This window comes from Galeopterus variegatus, unplaced genomic scaffold (assembly GCF_000696425.1).
Source record: "Galeopterus variegatus unplaced genomic scaffold, G_variegatus-3.0.2 Scaffold2555, whole genome shotgun sequence".
Taxonomy (NCBI): domain Eukaryota; kingdom Metazoa; phylum Chordata; class Mammalia; order Dermoptera; family Cynocephalidae; genus Galeopterus; species Galeopterus variegatus.
The window spans coordinates 69,468-83,786 of NW_007728666.1; the positions used below are offsets into that span (position 1 = coordinate 69,468).

The 14,319-nt window shown below is 51.4% G+C and overlaps 1 protein-coding gene across 1 annotated transcript in view; it reads right to left on the reverse strand.

The window, feature by feature from the left end:
- Positions 1–14,319, reverse strand: part of SZT2 (seizure threshold 2 homolog (mouse)) — a 52,626-nt gene that overhangs the window by 23,092 nt on the left and 15,215 nt on the right. Inside the window, exons 5-30 of the mRNA XM_008582270.1 lie at positions 13,964–14,095; positions 13,091–13,232; positions 12,564–12,670; positions 9,237–9,447; positions 8,830–9,000; positions 8,078–8,312; positions 7,751–7,880; positions 6,869–7,011; positions 6,481–6,633; positions 6,225–6,339; positions 5,793–6,010; positions 5,478–5,693; positions 5,035–5,113; positions 4,692–4,786; positions 4,269–4,437; positions 3,949–4,063; positions 3,720–3,833; positions 3,333–3,503; positions 3,067–3,161; positions 2,697–2,820; positions 2,432–2,596; positions 2,136–2,340; positions 1,725–1,840; positions 1,354–1,600; positions 287–428; positions 32–124 (exon numbers count right to left, since the gene is read on the reverse strand). Coding sequence (XP_008580492.1) covers positions 32–124; positions 287–428; positions 1,354–1,600; positions 1,725–1,840; positions 2,136–2,340; positions 2,432–2,596; positions 2,697–2,820; positions 3,067–3,161; positions 3,333–3,503; positions 3,720–3,833; positions 3,949–4,063; positions 4,269–4,437; positions 4,692–4,786; positions 5,035–5,113; positions 5,478–5,693; positions 5,793–6,010; positions 6,225–6,339; positions 6,481–6,633; positions 6,869–7,011; positions 7,751–7,880; positions 8,078–8,312; positions 8,830–9,000; positions 9,237–9,447; positions 12,564–12,670; positions 13,091–13,232; positions 13,964–14,095 — 3,903 coding nt within the window. The remainder of the gene's footprint in view (positions 1–31; positions 125–286; positions 429–1,353; positions 1,601–1,724; positions 1,841–2,135; positions 2,341–2,431; positions 2,597–2,696; positions 2,821–3,066; positions 3,162–3,332; positions 3,504–3,719; positions 3,834–3,948; positions 4,064–4,268; positions 4,438–4,691; positions 4,787–5,034; positions 5,114–5,477; positions 5,694–5,792; positions 6,011–6,224; positions 6,340–6,480; positions 6,634–6,868; positions 7,012–7,750; positions 7,881–8,077; positions 8,313–8,829; positions 9,001–9,236; positions 9,448–12,563; positions 12,671–13,090; positions 13,233–13,963; positions 14,096–14,319) is intronic.

The window sequence follows — 14,319 nt, forward strand, 5'->3', positions numbered from 1 at the left end:
CATGAAGGAGGTAAGGAAGAAAGCCACTCACCTCTCGCCTGCTGGATGGAGGACAATAGAAGAAGTAGTGGGGATTGGAAGGCACTGTGTGAAAGTGGAGACGACTGATCTCCAGGAACTTCTCCTGTTTCAGGATTTGGAAGGAGGCCATAATGTCAGCTAGTCCCCAGAAGGACACTACTCCCTACCCTAGAACAGGACACATGCACGCCCTCAACCCAGGAGAGAATACCATCCCCCATAGGCAGGATTCTACCCCTCCTCTACCCTCACCCGAGCTTCCCACCTGGATGAGGCTATGAAGGGCATCATGTGCCTCTCCTCTGAGCTGGCAGACGTCTGTCAAAGAGATCTCCAGGCCTGGGTCCAGATTGCCAGGGACACGGGTGCTCTGAAACTCAGGCTCGCTTAGGTCCTCAGTCTCTATGCTGTGGTCGGGGTGGAGGTGATGAAGTGTTAGAGCCACCAAGTCCTGGAGGAGCCTGCTTCCCAACTGGGGAGCAGCACATACCTATCTCTGTCTATAGGAATGGTGCTTTGCACACTGGCATGGGCGGTGGAAGAGGCAAGGAGAACCAACCCACCCATTTTGGCTCTAACCTCCCCATCTCTTAATGGCCGGACATGTCTGTGAAACAGAGTAAAGATGACTCCCAGTTTTCTGACTCACATCACTGGGTGGAGGGTGATATCATTCACCATGAATGGAGAAGACAGGTGGAGAAGCAAGGTTTGGTGGGAAGAAAATGCATTCATTTGGGGGGCATGCAAGGTGGGGGACTTAGAGCTCCAGAGAGGGAACTGGGATGGAGTTCTGATCTAGGTGTCATCAGCATATCCAGGCTTCTGGTTCTTCTGTTTTTCCAATGCGAATGCACTGTAGATGCTAGATACATAGCAGTCTGCCTGCTTGCCCTTCTCCCTCCCTTCATCCCTCAGGGACAGGGACCTGCTGAGCCCCTAAGGTGAGCTAGAGACTCAGCAATGAGCAAAATACATAGTTTTGGCCCCTATGAAACTCGGATTAGTTGGGGACATTATTGCTATTGAATGAATGGCCTCAGAACAAGTCTCTACTTTTGCTGTTGGCAACTGGGAACACTCTACCCCAACCCAGGTCATCACTCCACACCAAAGAAGGAGAGATGAGAAGAGCCTGGAAGGGAGAGAAGACTGCTACTCGAGCCAAATGGAAGAAGGCTGCATGGGAGGCAGAAAGCCAGTGACAAAGCCCTCCTGCTCTTCTAGTGCTTAGGTACCACCTTGCATGCCCATTCCCCTGCACTTGAAGGTCCCTGTCTACAGGCTTGGTCTTTAGTGCCTGCTCATGCACCATTCAAGTACAATCCTAACCTGGACTCAGAAGCTAGGATAGCTCGTTCCCGAGGCTCGGGGCCCTCCTCGATGCTGCTGCTGAAGGGCCCAGGGCTGAGAGGACCAGGGCTTGGGGGTGCATGAGGCAAACCCCAAGTGTGACCACACAGTGCAAGCAGAAAAGGGGTGATGTCTACTTCTTGTAGTAGCTCCTCACAGGCATCTACAGCTGTCAGCAGGTCCTGGGAGGTCACACTCTGTGCTTGCTGCAAGCTCCGGAACAGCCCTGATGGAAGTGGAAGGGGCCACAAGGGTCAAGCTCTGGAATGGCCTCTCCGGCTCCCACCCTGTAATCCCTGTATCTCCTCCCGCACAACCTCACTCCTCCCTCCCATGGCCCTGCTGCTCACCACGGACGTAGCATCGCTGTGCATGCTCCTGCAGCAAGGCGCAGTGGTTGGCTGCCTCCTTATGCCTGGGCTCCATCCAAGCTGAGGATGGGGGAGGGTGGTTGGGGAACTGAGTCCTAGGAATGGGAGGGGAAATAGAGCTTGGCAACTCACCTAAGTGATGCTTCAGACTCATCAGCCACCCACACTCCAAGGGATTAACCACGGACTCTCACCACATGTGTTCATGGCCCAGCAAGTTCAACTGAGTTGCTAAGGGAAGCCAACCAAGGAGCTGGCAGGACATGGCTAAGAAGCTGAACTCCTGCCACTATCCATCAACCTGTCTGTCCATACCCAATAGTGTGTACCTGAACCTTGGTTGGGGGCCATAGTTGGTGGGGGACATAGGTCAATACAGAGGGCTCTCACCGGAAGATGAGGTCTCGGGGTGCCTGAGGGGGCTGCATGCCAATCATCTGCTCCCTCAGTGCTTCCAGGGAACAGCTATAGATATAGACAGGACACCGGGTCCGGGGCCCCTCTGCTCCCTCTGTCTGGGGACCCTGATGCCCAGGGTAAGCTGATAAGTCTTGCTGGAAGTGTGGGCTCAGCTCTTCTTGATTCTGGGTATTGTCTGTGGGGAAAAAATGTCATGTGGTCTTCAAGTCTCTATTTGTTTTTGGTTCCCACTCCTGCTTAACTGGCTTAAGAGTCAGCCGTCTTACCACCAGCTAGGGTTACACTGAGGATGGGGACTTGGGACTTTGTAGCCTTGACCCCAGTTCCTCCCAGATCTTTCAGGATGGGAGCCACGCTCCCATCCCCAAACTTAGGCTTTGTCTCCTCTTGAGAGGGTCCCTCCAGGCCACAGGCAGCAAGACGCTGGACATCTGCAAGAAAAAAAAAGGGATGTAAATCAGAGCTGCCTGGTGGGCCAGTGAGGGAGGTTTGTGTCTGAGGGGGTTAGTGAGGAAGGTGAGCAGTTGGTACCTGAGAAGGTAGCTGGGAGAAAAGTCAGAAACACATGCTGGGATGTCACAAGCCTTGCATAGCAGCGCCACTGCGGGGGCTGGGTGGGGATGAGAGGCTTGAGAGTTTCAAGGAGGCCTTCACTCTGTAAGAGAGAAACAGAAAATTAGAGTGTTCTATGAAGGAACATCCAGCCCCTGTTCCCTTCCTCCACCCCAGAGGTGACTCATCTTAGGTACAGCTTGACAGATGAAGGACAAAGGAAAATGGCAGCATTCTGTCACTGGCAGGAGGCATTCAGTATCAAGAGTAGTAGGAAGCAGGGACATAAACGTGTGCTGATGGAAGGAGGTCAGTATGAAAAGGGCTCGGGAGAAGAACTGGTGCTGACCGGGGTAGTGAGTGCCGAGTCTCCAGTGGCCTGGGTGCTGGCAACTGCTGGATCCTTCAGGATCCCATGGCCCCCTACTGGTGGTCCCTCTGCACCTACAATGGGCATAGAGATGAGTGGAAGAGGGCTGGCCAGCAGAGAGGCAGGGCTCTCTGCTGAAGAGGGAAAGAAGGGGAAGGTCAAAACTCAAAGATGGAAACCACCCTGTGGGGGTGGGGAAAGGTGGGGCCAGAGTCTGGAGGTAAGAAAAAAGGTGGGGAGCTTACCTGGACCATGGCAGGTCCGCCATAGCACCTCACTCAAGAAAGCAGCCTGGTCGGTGGGGGATAGCAGGATCTCCCGGTCACTCAGCTCCTGCCCCAGGCAGCTGTGCAGCAGGCACAGCACCATGTCGTTGGTGGGACAGGGCCCCTCGGCGAGAGGGACACCCTCTGGCTCTGCCCAACACACACTCTGCTCAGCACCAAGAGCCTCCTGCGGTCCAGTGCCCCCAGCTTGGCTCTGACCAGCAAAGCCCCTCCTGTAGCCTCAGAGCCTCCTCATGCCCCATCACTCATTTGCTCATTTGCTGACTCATTTGCTCTCTATTCTCTAATACTCCCAGGCTTGCTGGCCCTTTAGGTGCGGGCCAAGTGAGTACAAAGTTCACCCACCTCTGGAAAGCAGAAGGAAGAACATCTGGAGCTGCTGGCACTGTGGCAGCAATCCCATCAGATCAAAATGGAAAGGGATCTCATGGACACAGGTGTCTCCTCCCTGGTCCAATCCTAGGGGTGAGGGAAGGAAGACAGGACACGTAGTGAGACCCTGATTACCTGTCTGTGGCAGCCTTCTCTTTTCCCACTCCCATGCTCCACCCAGTGGGCCACCTTCCCCACTGACCATCAGAGACACTTGGGTCTGGGGGCAGAGGACCCCATTCCTTGCTCTGGCACAGCTGTGTCAGGTATTCAAAGCTCAGCATGGAGCCTATGCAGGCAGCATCCCGTGGGTGCAGCTAGGGGAGGAATATCAGAGGTCAGGAGTCAATGCCTTCTAGCCCAGAATACCCTGGCCTCCAGCTCTCAAGGAAGCTCAGATAGTCAAAGGCATTCAGAATACAGGGATTCGGAGGAACCAGGAAGCCCAAAGGCTGCAGTACTCCAAAGCAGGTGGCACCCCAACCTGGTAAGAGGTGGGGGTACTGCTCCGAGGTCACTCACAGCTTGAGGGATCTCAGAGTATGTCAAGTCCTGGAGGTGCTTCCAGCTTTCAGGGCCAGGTCCCACTCGCCCATGCTGTGGCTCCACCCACACCTCGGTGACCAGATTGAGCTCTGAGTCTCCCTCCAGTTGCTCCACCTCCACATCATTGTCATCATCTGTTGAGAAGCTAAAGGAAGAAGGGCTCTGAGCCTGAGGGAGAGGGAGAGTCCAGCGCACAACTTCATGGCAGGGAGTGAGCCCCATGGACGAAGGGAAGGAGGAAGGCCTTTCCAGACAGTGTCTGCCCGATGAAGCATCTAAAAACAGCAACCCTGCCCCAACTCTGGGATCATGATCATCTCAGGGTATGGGAGTCAGGGGACAGTGGGGAGAAGCTGGATTCTGTAGAGAGGCACCTTTCCAAGAGGGGACAGGTCTCACCTGTCTTTGGTGGAGGTGGAGTGTGGGGGGAAGAGGATGTACTGGACAACACACGTGTGCTTCTCTTCAGCTGCAGCCTGTCCTGGTGGTTCATTCTGTGGGCAAAATGGAAGGTCTTGGTAAATTCCGGTCAATGGATAGATCTGGCCTGGCCTAGCTCTGGCCTTCAGAATTTTAGTTCTCCTGCAACACTGCCCTGTGACTCTGGCCTCAGGCCTTGGGTCTTCTGATCACATGGTCCCTTTGAGGCAGAGTTTACAGCAGTCCCAACCCAGCTCAGGGGTGAGTGTCCATGGGATTAGGACAGACCTTACGGGGGTGGTGTCAGAGGGAAGGCACATACCTGAATTGGAAGCTCAAGGACCATGTTGATGATTCCTTCCCCACTGCAGGCGAAATGGAACCCTTCAGAGAGTCGGACTCTGAAGCCCAATGAAGGTGGGGGCAGGGCCAGGATGTGGGAAAAACAGACACTCAGTATAGCATCCCCTACACACCCCCTCCCAGCAACCATCAAGGGGCCTAGTCTGCTGGTGGCCCTACTCAGACTAGTGGTCCCTCAGGGTGCAACAGGTCCAATTAGGACCAGAGGCCAAAGTAATTAGAATGGGGGGAGGGTTGTAGCATGTGCTACTCTGTATGTGAGACTTTACTTGACAGAAGCAGCAGAGCCTGGGCTTTAGAGAGGGGAACTGCCTGGTGTAGGTTTTCTGCCAAGGTCCAAACCCAGAGTCCACACTCATTCTCTCCCTGCCTCATGTGGCCTGGTGGGCTTGGGTGACCTACTCAGTGAGGACGGAGAGGAGCTGTGCGATAGCGCTGAGTGGCAGCGCAGGGGCCAGTCCTGACGGGACACTCCAGAGCCAGCGCTGATGGTATAGGTAGCGGGACAGTGAAGCTAGGCTAGAAGAGGCTGAGCGGCCTGACACCAAGGGCAGTGGCCCTGGTGGCTCCAGTGTCAGCAAGAAGGGTGCCCGGTAGTCCACGGGTAGCTTCTCATACCTGGGAAATGGGGCAACTCCCTATTAATCTGTACTCACACCCAGCCAAGCCACACCCCTCCCACACATTTCTGGGCCCCTCTCTACCCTCTATACTAACCTGATGAGCAGCTTGTCCAGTGGCTTATGTAGGACCACAAGGCAGGGCCGGTCAGACAGGGCCTGCTGTGGCCCCAGCACAGGGGATGACTTGGAGGGAGAGCTGCTCCCTCCAATACCCCCCAGCCCTTTTCGTTTCACCTTGGGTGTTGGCTCCTTGCTTTGTACCCGGTGGGGGAAACGCAGGCGCAGGATCTCTTCCCGCAAGCCTGACACAATCTGAGGGGAAAATGTGGTGAGATCCTCCTACTTCCATCTCCTCCAGGTCTGGGAGAAGGGGCCCACAGATGAAGTGAGTGAACCCTCTAGTCCAGGCCTTACTTGGTCTGGGGGCTTCTCTTTCTACCAGACCCGGCCCTGTGGGGTCTGGGGAGATGGAGCTATTTACACCCCAGGGCTCCTTGGTCTGGGAGTCAGTCAGGGCTCAGCTCACCTTGTGACGGGCCTGTGCCGGTGTGCCAATGGGAAAACCCAAGCGGAGAACCATGCATGGGGCCTTGGAAATGATGCGAACCATGTAGAAGGAGAAGGGGGGCTGGTCTGGGGCACTGGGAAAAAATGGGAGTTAGTGAGTAGCCCTAGGTTAGGAATAAATGGGTTCAGGAGGAAGTAGGGGTGAGGTCTGTGGTTAGAGGAAGAAACATGGGATGAGGTGGTAGAGGAAGAGTGAGGGACATCACTTTGCCCACCTGGAGAGCAGCTTGACATAAGAATAGCCCTCAACTAGCACAAAACTGCTCCAGTCCCGAAGCAGAGAGGTCAGCGAGGAGTGTGAGATCCTGCACTGGATAGTGCTATAGCGTCCATTGCTGCCCGGGGTATGCAAGTGCTTGGGGACTGGTCTAGGAAGAGGGGTATGGATTGAGGTCAGACATCCCAGCCCCAATCTTGGGGAAAAGAATAGACTGCTACCTCTCTCTTTTAAGCCCTGCCTTAGGCTATGGGGGCTGATGAGCAGGAAGACTATGAAAGGGCCACAGTGGTAAGGGCTCATTGGCTGCTTCCTTCTCATTGTTCCCTATACCCTGACCCCTTCTCCTCCACCCCAGTGATGGCTCTAGCCCTGAGGGTACTCACGTGTCATGCTCCAGGATTAGCACCAGGCGATGCATGTGCAGCCAACGCTGCCATGAATTAGCATCCATGGACAGCACTGGCTTCCAGTAGGCAGCAAACTGGGCATGACATGAGTCGGAACCACTGTGCTGAAGGGAGAGCACCTGGGGATAGGAAGGACAGTCCTATAGGAGCATTTATGGAGAACAAGGGTACAATCCCAAACAGCAAACTCAGTTCAGGGGGTCAGAGATAGAGGCGGTTTAAGGCTAAAGGCTATAGTCCAGCCTGGGACAGAGGTAAAAACTGCTTCCAGTGTGAAGGCTAGATTAGGATGACTGAGCCCAGGGATAGACTGTGTAGACCTTTAAAACTGAGTCCAGAAGGATGGAATTGCCCAGCTTACATCACTGACTTTGGAGGAAAGCCACCGAGCGATGGCAGGACCTCATGATGAGGCCACTGCACACTAGCATAAGCCACCTGCCTGCCAGTGCTAGGCTGACAGCTGTGGACTGAGTGAAGAAAGCACAGGACAAAGGAAGCTGTGGTCTTCAGGAAGTATACAGTTTGCAGTGGCTGGAGGTGGTTGGAAAAAGTGGTTGGGCAAGGCCCAGTGTATGCCATGAGTGAGGGGGTGTGCAGTTTGTTGAGACATAACTACCTGCAAGTCTTTACCTCTGCCACCTGTGCTCGACTGAGAACACCCTCTCTTTATAGATCTTTTTCCTCCCTGGGAGGGAGGAGAGGCACTCTCAAGGCTAAAGCTTAGGCTTCTGGTTTGAGTGCCTCAGACTTGAGAAGGAAGGAAGTAGAAGGTGTTCTGGGCCCCAGGTGCTGTGCCAATCCAAGTCAGCATGAAACAAGGCATGGATGGGGCTGGTGAGCATCAGAGCCACTCACCGGGGTGGTGGAGCCAGGAGGGATGTAGAAGAGTGGCACTCCACTCTTGGTGCTGTCAGGAAGTGTGAAATGCTCAGGCACTGAGGAGAAGGACTGCAGGTGGGCTAGCATCTGGTCTGTCTGGTTAATGCTGCAGAACAAGGGCCAAGCCTGAAGTCTGAGCCACATCTGACTCTGCTGGGTACAGATGAGGTGAACCTCAGGGGGATGTGGAGCCCTGGACACAAGCCTGATGCTCTCAGTGACTCTCCCCAGCTCCCAGCTTTGCAAATCTGTCCCTCCACACAACAAATGGGGTATCACTCACTGAGCAGTGACCTCACTCACCTCTGTAGTGTGTTCCAGAAACGTCGGATAACATGGGTACGATACAGTGAGCGAATGGGCTGCCTTAGTGCACAGGACACATCATGCAAAATGTCATAGCCGCCTTCCATTGTCACCTCCACCCGTGTTCCTCGAGGGCCCTCAGGCTCCAGGGGCCAGGGTGCTACAGCGACATACTCAATGCGCATGTTGTGTTTCCATAGCAGCACCAGCTTTACCTCCAGATGGGACCCTCCTTCAGGGGAAGTAGGAAGGCCAGTTACGGGAAGAAGGAAGAAGGCACACGACTGAGTCCTATCTGAAACCCCCAGGCCTGGGACTGAGTCCTATCTGAAACCTCCACCTACATCATGGAACTCTAGCCTGGCCAAAGGTTCCAAGCATGGTTCCATAAGTTTCAGACAGAAACTTATGAAACTTCATGGTTCCATAAGTTTCAGGCAGAGCCTGCCAACTGACACAAACAGAAGTTTGCAGGAGTAATCTGAAAACAAAGCCAAGTTCAGGACACCACATGACCCTCAGCTGGTTCACCTTGAGCAAAAGGAGATGAAATTGGGAAGCTACATGCTATAAGAACTAAGCCCTGAAGAGACAACTCAAAACCCACTTGTCTCAAATGACAAACAGAATATTTCACTGATACTCTTTCATGTGTAATACATGTGTGTCCTCTGCTTTGTTCAGCAGGTCCTCCTCCACACAAATTTCTAGATATCTGTGGGATTACAGCAGGGCCTAGGGACCCTTACCTTTGGCCAGTGTGACCTCTCGGACACTGTAGCCTTCTCGAAGCCGTACAGACACAGTGCTGACCAAGTCTGCTGCCACCTCTTTCTCAGTGTGCTTCTTCCGGCGCAAGGCCAAGGCAGGGTTGCTGCTTGCGGAGACCAGGTGCTCATTAAATAGGCGGTGCTGAGAGCCTACAAGACCAGTGAAGATGGGGAAGGGGAAAGGAGTTATCTATCAGCTGACGGGCATACAGGGGGAAAGAGCTTTGCCGAAATCTGAAGTCACCATGGGAGACCAGTGCCAGAATAGCCAGCCACAGTTATACTTTCAGTCCTCCAGGGACCCAAACCCTAGGCCAATTCCTGCATGATCTCTGGGCCCATTCTATGCTCCCTGCTTCCCACACCCACCCCATTCTGCCTCTCACCACAGTAATATTCAGGGTTCAGTGCTTCCCCACTGCGCAGGAAGGAGTAGAGGAGAAATGCCCGGTGGTAGACAGTCAGACCCAGGTTGCCTGGCTCAGGCTCAGGACAAGTGGAAAGGTAGGAGCCAAATGTTGCCATTGCGATGAACTTCATCAATTCCACATTGGGCACATGGCCAAAACTGCAGTCATAAGAGTAAACTCCTCCCACCTGGAGAAAGTGAGCAATTGGAAACCTAGCTCCAACAGAGGCACAGGAGAGGGAAGAACAAGAGGAGAGAAAGAGACTTTCCACAGAGTGGGAAGTGGGTCAGTGTTCTCCCAGGACCAATCACTGCTCTGCACCTTTCCTTCCTTGGGTCCTTCTGTCTGAAGCCCTTGCCATATGTGACCACACTGACCTCTGCCTTTCTTCCTCAACATCAAATACCACACCCCCGCTTCACTAAAGATTTTGGCAAGTGGTTCACTGGCTTCCTGTCATCATCTTGAGAGACTTCAGTGTTTCTCTAACAAAGTGCTTCTCAAACTTTGGGGTATGTACAAAACACCCAGGGATTATGTTAAAATGCAGTTGGTCTGGGGTGGGCCCTGAGATTCTGTATTTCAAACAAGCTTTCTGGTGATGCCAATGCTGCTGGTCTGTGGACCACATTTTGAGTCACAAGGCTGTAGATCAGAAATTGGCAAACTGCACATAACCTCTGGGCCAAATCTAATTCATCAGCTATTTTTGTAAACAAAGTTTTACTGGGACACAGCCACACACATTCATTTTGAATGGTCTATGGCTGCTTTCACGCTGCAACAGCAGAACTGAGTAGTTGTAACAGACCAAATGGCCCACAAAGCTTAAATATTTACTAGCTGGCCTTTGCAGAAAATGTTTGCAGACCTGCTCTAGATGACTCATTCAATTTCCTGGCTTCTCAGTTCCTTAACTCTCATCTCCAGTAATTTCACTCACCTGATTGCTGGCTATATGTTGGCCCTTGGCTTCACCTGGAATGAATTCATCTTTGCAATGTCAAATTGCCACATCCCACTGATTACACACAGCATTATCCCCTTAGCTTCCTTCCACCCTCCACCTTCTGCTGCTCTTTGACTTCACTGAGACTGCCAAGCCTTGAACCTTGGCTCTCTCCAAGTCTATCCACAGCGCACTGACCCCCTTTTTCAACCTAGCCTGGACCCTCTATTCAAGCAACTTCATAAACATCACTCTCAAATCCCTGGCCTTCTTCACTTTTTTCTGCTTCTACCTCAAAACCCAACTAGGATCACAACCTCTATACTCAGTCAACGGTGCCCAGATGGAGAAAACCACACAGTTATGTAGGCTAGCATGATGTCAAAACATGAGCTCAACCCAGCTAGTCCTTTAGGGCTGTTCTCAATGCTGCTCCTTCTTCCCAACTCTGGCTTCCATTCCTTACAGTGCTCATTTTCACCTTTTAGTTCAGAGAGAAATCAGAGGCCCTTGGCAGAATTTATCTACATCTTCACTTCTACCTTCTTGTTGCAAAGAAAGGCACTCACCAGCTCCAAAAAAAAAAAAAAAAATCCAGTCTGTTTCTTAAGCCAATGCCCTCCTGTCAATTTAGGGACTTTACTCAATCAGGCGCCCTCTTCCTTCCTCTATTTTCAAACTCTTCACCATGGGTCCTTAGAAACCTGCTCTAGTCTCTCACTTAAAAAACAAAACAGAACAAAACACCCTTCCTTCCACCCTGTACTTCCCTCTGGCTACCATTCTCTTTCACTCCCCACTAGATCTGAACAGCCAAATTTCTTGTGTCAACACTTGTCTCTACTTCCTTCTCTATCTACTTTTCAATCCACTGCAAGCATTCCTTCACCACCTCTTCACTGAAAGGGCTTTGAAAGAAATTCCCATGACCTCCTAATCACCAAATGCAAAGGGCACTTTTCATTCCTTTTTACTTGATCTTTCTGCTGCATCTCACAATGTTAACTACTCCTTTCTTTCAAAAACTGACTTTCCTGACACCAGAATCACCTGGTCATTGTCTAATTATTTTCCTTCACAACTTGACAGAACCTCTTCCTATGAAAGACCTTTAAATTTGGTGATCCCCAAGGTTCTTCGGGGACCCTCTTCTCTTCTCAATTCCATCCTAACCTGACAAATCCTAAATCTCTATCTCTCAACTAGTGCTGTCTCCTGAGTATCAGTGGCTGCATATCCAACTATTAACTACTATGAATAGCAGCCATTTATTAAGTAATTATGCACCATGCTGAGTACCTTAAATGCATCATCTCACCCAGTGAGGTAGGTACTATTACAATCTCTGTTTACAAATGAATCCAAACTAGAGGTGAAGTGATGTGCCCAATGTCACACAACTAATAAGTAGAGCCAGGATTCAGACCAGGCACACCTAACTCTGAAGGCAATGTTCTTAACTGCTACACTATCTTGAACTACAGACATCTCAAACACAACATGCACAAACCTGAATTTATCACTGTCCCCACTCCACTCCAACTGCTTTTCTTCCTGTTTACTCTGCCTGCCACCTAGTCATCACTGAAGTCAGTGGAGACATCCTTAACTCTTTTTTCTCTCTCACCCCTCACCTCCATCTTGCTAATCATAAAGTCATGTTGACTCTACCTCTTCATTTTCTCAATCCTTTTAGCCCTCAATCCCCTAATTTAAGCTCTGATCCTCTCACCTGGACCACTGCAATTAATAGCCTTCCTGCCTTCACCCCTGCCCTTCACCCAGCCGCAAGAGTGACCTTTATAAAACATTAACCCAACTAGTGACTTGCCGTATATATACCTGCATCATTCACAGAATTATGCTTAAACTCCTTAGTACAGCAGAACCAGCTTTTCAGGTTCTGGCCTATGCCTACCCCTCCAGCTTTGTTGCCGTAGCTCTTTGCCTCCTACCCTATGATCTGTCAATCCAAATTAACTGCAGTTCCCTGAATAAACCTTTCTCCCCCTTTGTGTAAGCCAGTTTAAACTGGGTTTTCTGACCCCTGCAACCAACTCAATAATGACTAATTTAATGAGGGAGGTAGGACTGGAACTGACAGTCAAATTTCAAATTCTGCATTCTTCTTACTGTAACATGCTATCTCCCAAATCCTAAGGAAAGAGGACAAAGATGAGAGTCCTCTTCTACTACTGCCATCTACCCTGTTCTAAACATGACACCCTCCCCCCATGTAATTATGTCATCAGCTTTACTTGGGAAATCATCACCTGCAAGAAAGTAACCAGCCATGCTCAACTTTGTGAGTGAAACACCCCACTTCCCTCTCATCTTTCCTAGGAAGTCCTCACCTGTACAAAGGAACAAGCCACAGTGCCACTGCGAAGCTGGTTCAGCAGTGTCTCACAGACAGCAACATCAGGGACGCTGGTTACTCCATCTGTAATCACTATGATACCTGGAGCAGGAAACATCAGACTCAGACCCAGAGACACTGGCCAGACCAAAGCCACAGGGAGACACCCAACTGACAGAGCCCTGAAGACCTCAGTATCAGCCCACCAATGTGTTCTATAAGCCTCAAACACCTTCCTTCTCTCCTTCTCTGTCACCACGTTTCTACCTCTTGAGTGCTAGGACACAATCTCCCCTAAGTGATGTCCTTGGAGCTCTATTCCTTCCCAGTAGGGTCCCTGACGGTTGCCAGAGCTGAGGGCACTCAAGATATGCACTAATACCGACTTATATTTTATAAACAAGGAAACAGATCCTCTTCCCTGGAATCCACTGATTCCCCAGAAACCTCTACCTTTGCTGATACCCCCCACCCTTCCTAAATCCCCATTTCCCCAATCCCACCAATATTCCTTTTACTGACCTGCGCTGGAGTTTGAGGGCAGTAACTGCAGTGCCAAGATGCCCTGACGAATCATACTGACCAGCCCAAGATCAGCTGTCACCATGGAGACTCCCATCTTCCGGCCCAGGGTCTCCCCGAAGTCTGGGGACTGGTTCTCTGCCTGGCCCCAAGTTACAGAAAAGATAGGATGGGACAGATGGCATTGCTGCTCCATCCACAGCAAAGTCAGAATTTACAGCCCAGCACACCAGACAGGCGTAATCCTGTGAGAACCCCAATCCCCCTACCATGCAGCTGAGTCCTGACTGTGCTCCCTCCCCCAGGGTGTGCTCAGACACTGAGCTGCAGATGGGAAGGGAGTCCGTCACCAGGGGAAGCATCAGACGTATTGAAGCAGGGTTTTTCTACCTTTCACTTCTCCCCTCTCCATATTTTTCAATCACCATTAAGAAAAGTTTATACATCAATCAAACTACATTACCAGTTGTCAGGCACACAGACCTGCCACTTGCCAGGCTACTTCTGGGGTACCCAAAGTAATGAAGACAGGGCAGTCTAGCAAGTACAAGCAGCTTTATCCCTGATTACATGAAATACTAACTAGAGATCAAAGCCACCCATGATCACCTTCTCGGATCCACTGGGGGAGAAGATCCAAGACTGAAAAAACACAGGCAAATTCTCTCCCAGCAGGAACCCATGTTTTGGGGAGTGTATCTGAGTCCACCTCCACCAAAGAGCCTTTGTGAACACTCACTCGCATGTCTATCCTTGGCTTACTCTGCCCTTGGCTTGTAGCCCTTTTCTGCCCTCTTTCCCCTCTCTGTTTGCTTTATTCCTCCTCTCTGCCCTCTTTCTAAGTTGTCTCTGCCAACTTTCTCTCCCACATACCTGGCTCTGGGGATCATATTGCTGCTGTAGCATGGTGGCCACCTTATCCTCAAAGAGGCAGAGCTGTTCATATACCTGCTGCAGGAACACTTCCCGCTGGGAAGGGTCCAAAAGGCAGCCCTGCACCAGCACCTGAAAAGCACAAGGGAAAGATTGAGACAAGAGGGTCAAGGGTAGTGAACACTATACCTCCGCCCTATCTGGTTATCCTCCATCACTTTCTTTAGGCAATCCTAACCTCCCACACACCCAGGATCTAAGGTAGAACTCCACAGCCAGATCCCCCTTATCAGATCACCTACTCCATCTGTCCTCAGCCCTCAGCCCAGGGCCCCCAGTCATCAGTCACTTTAATT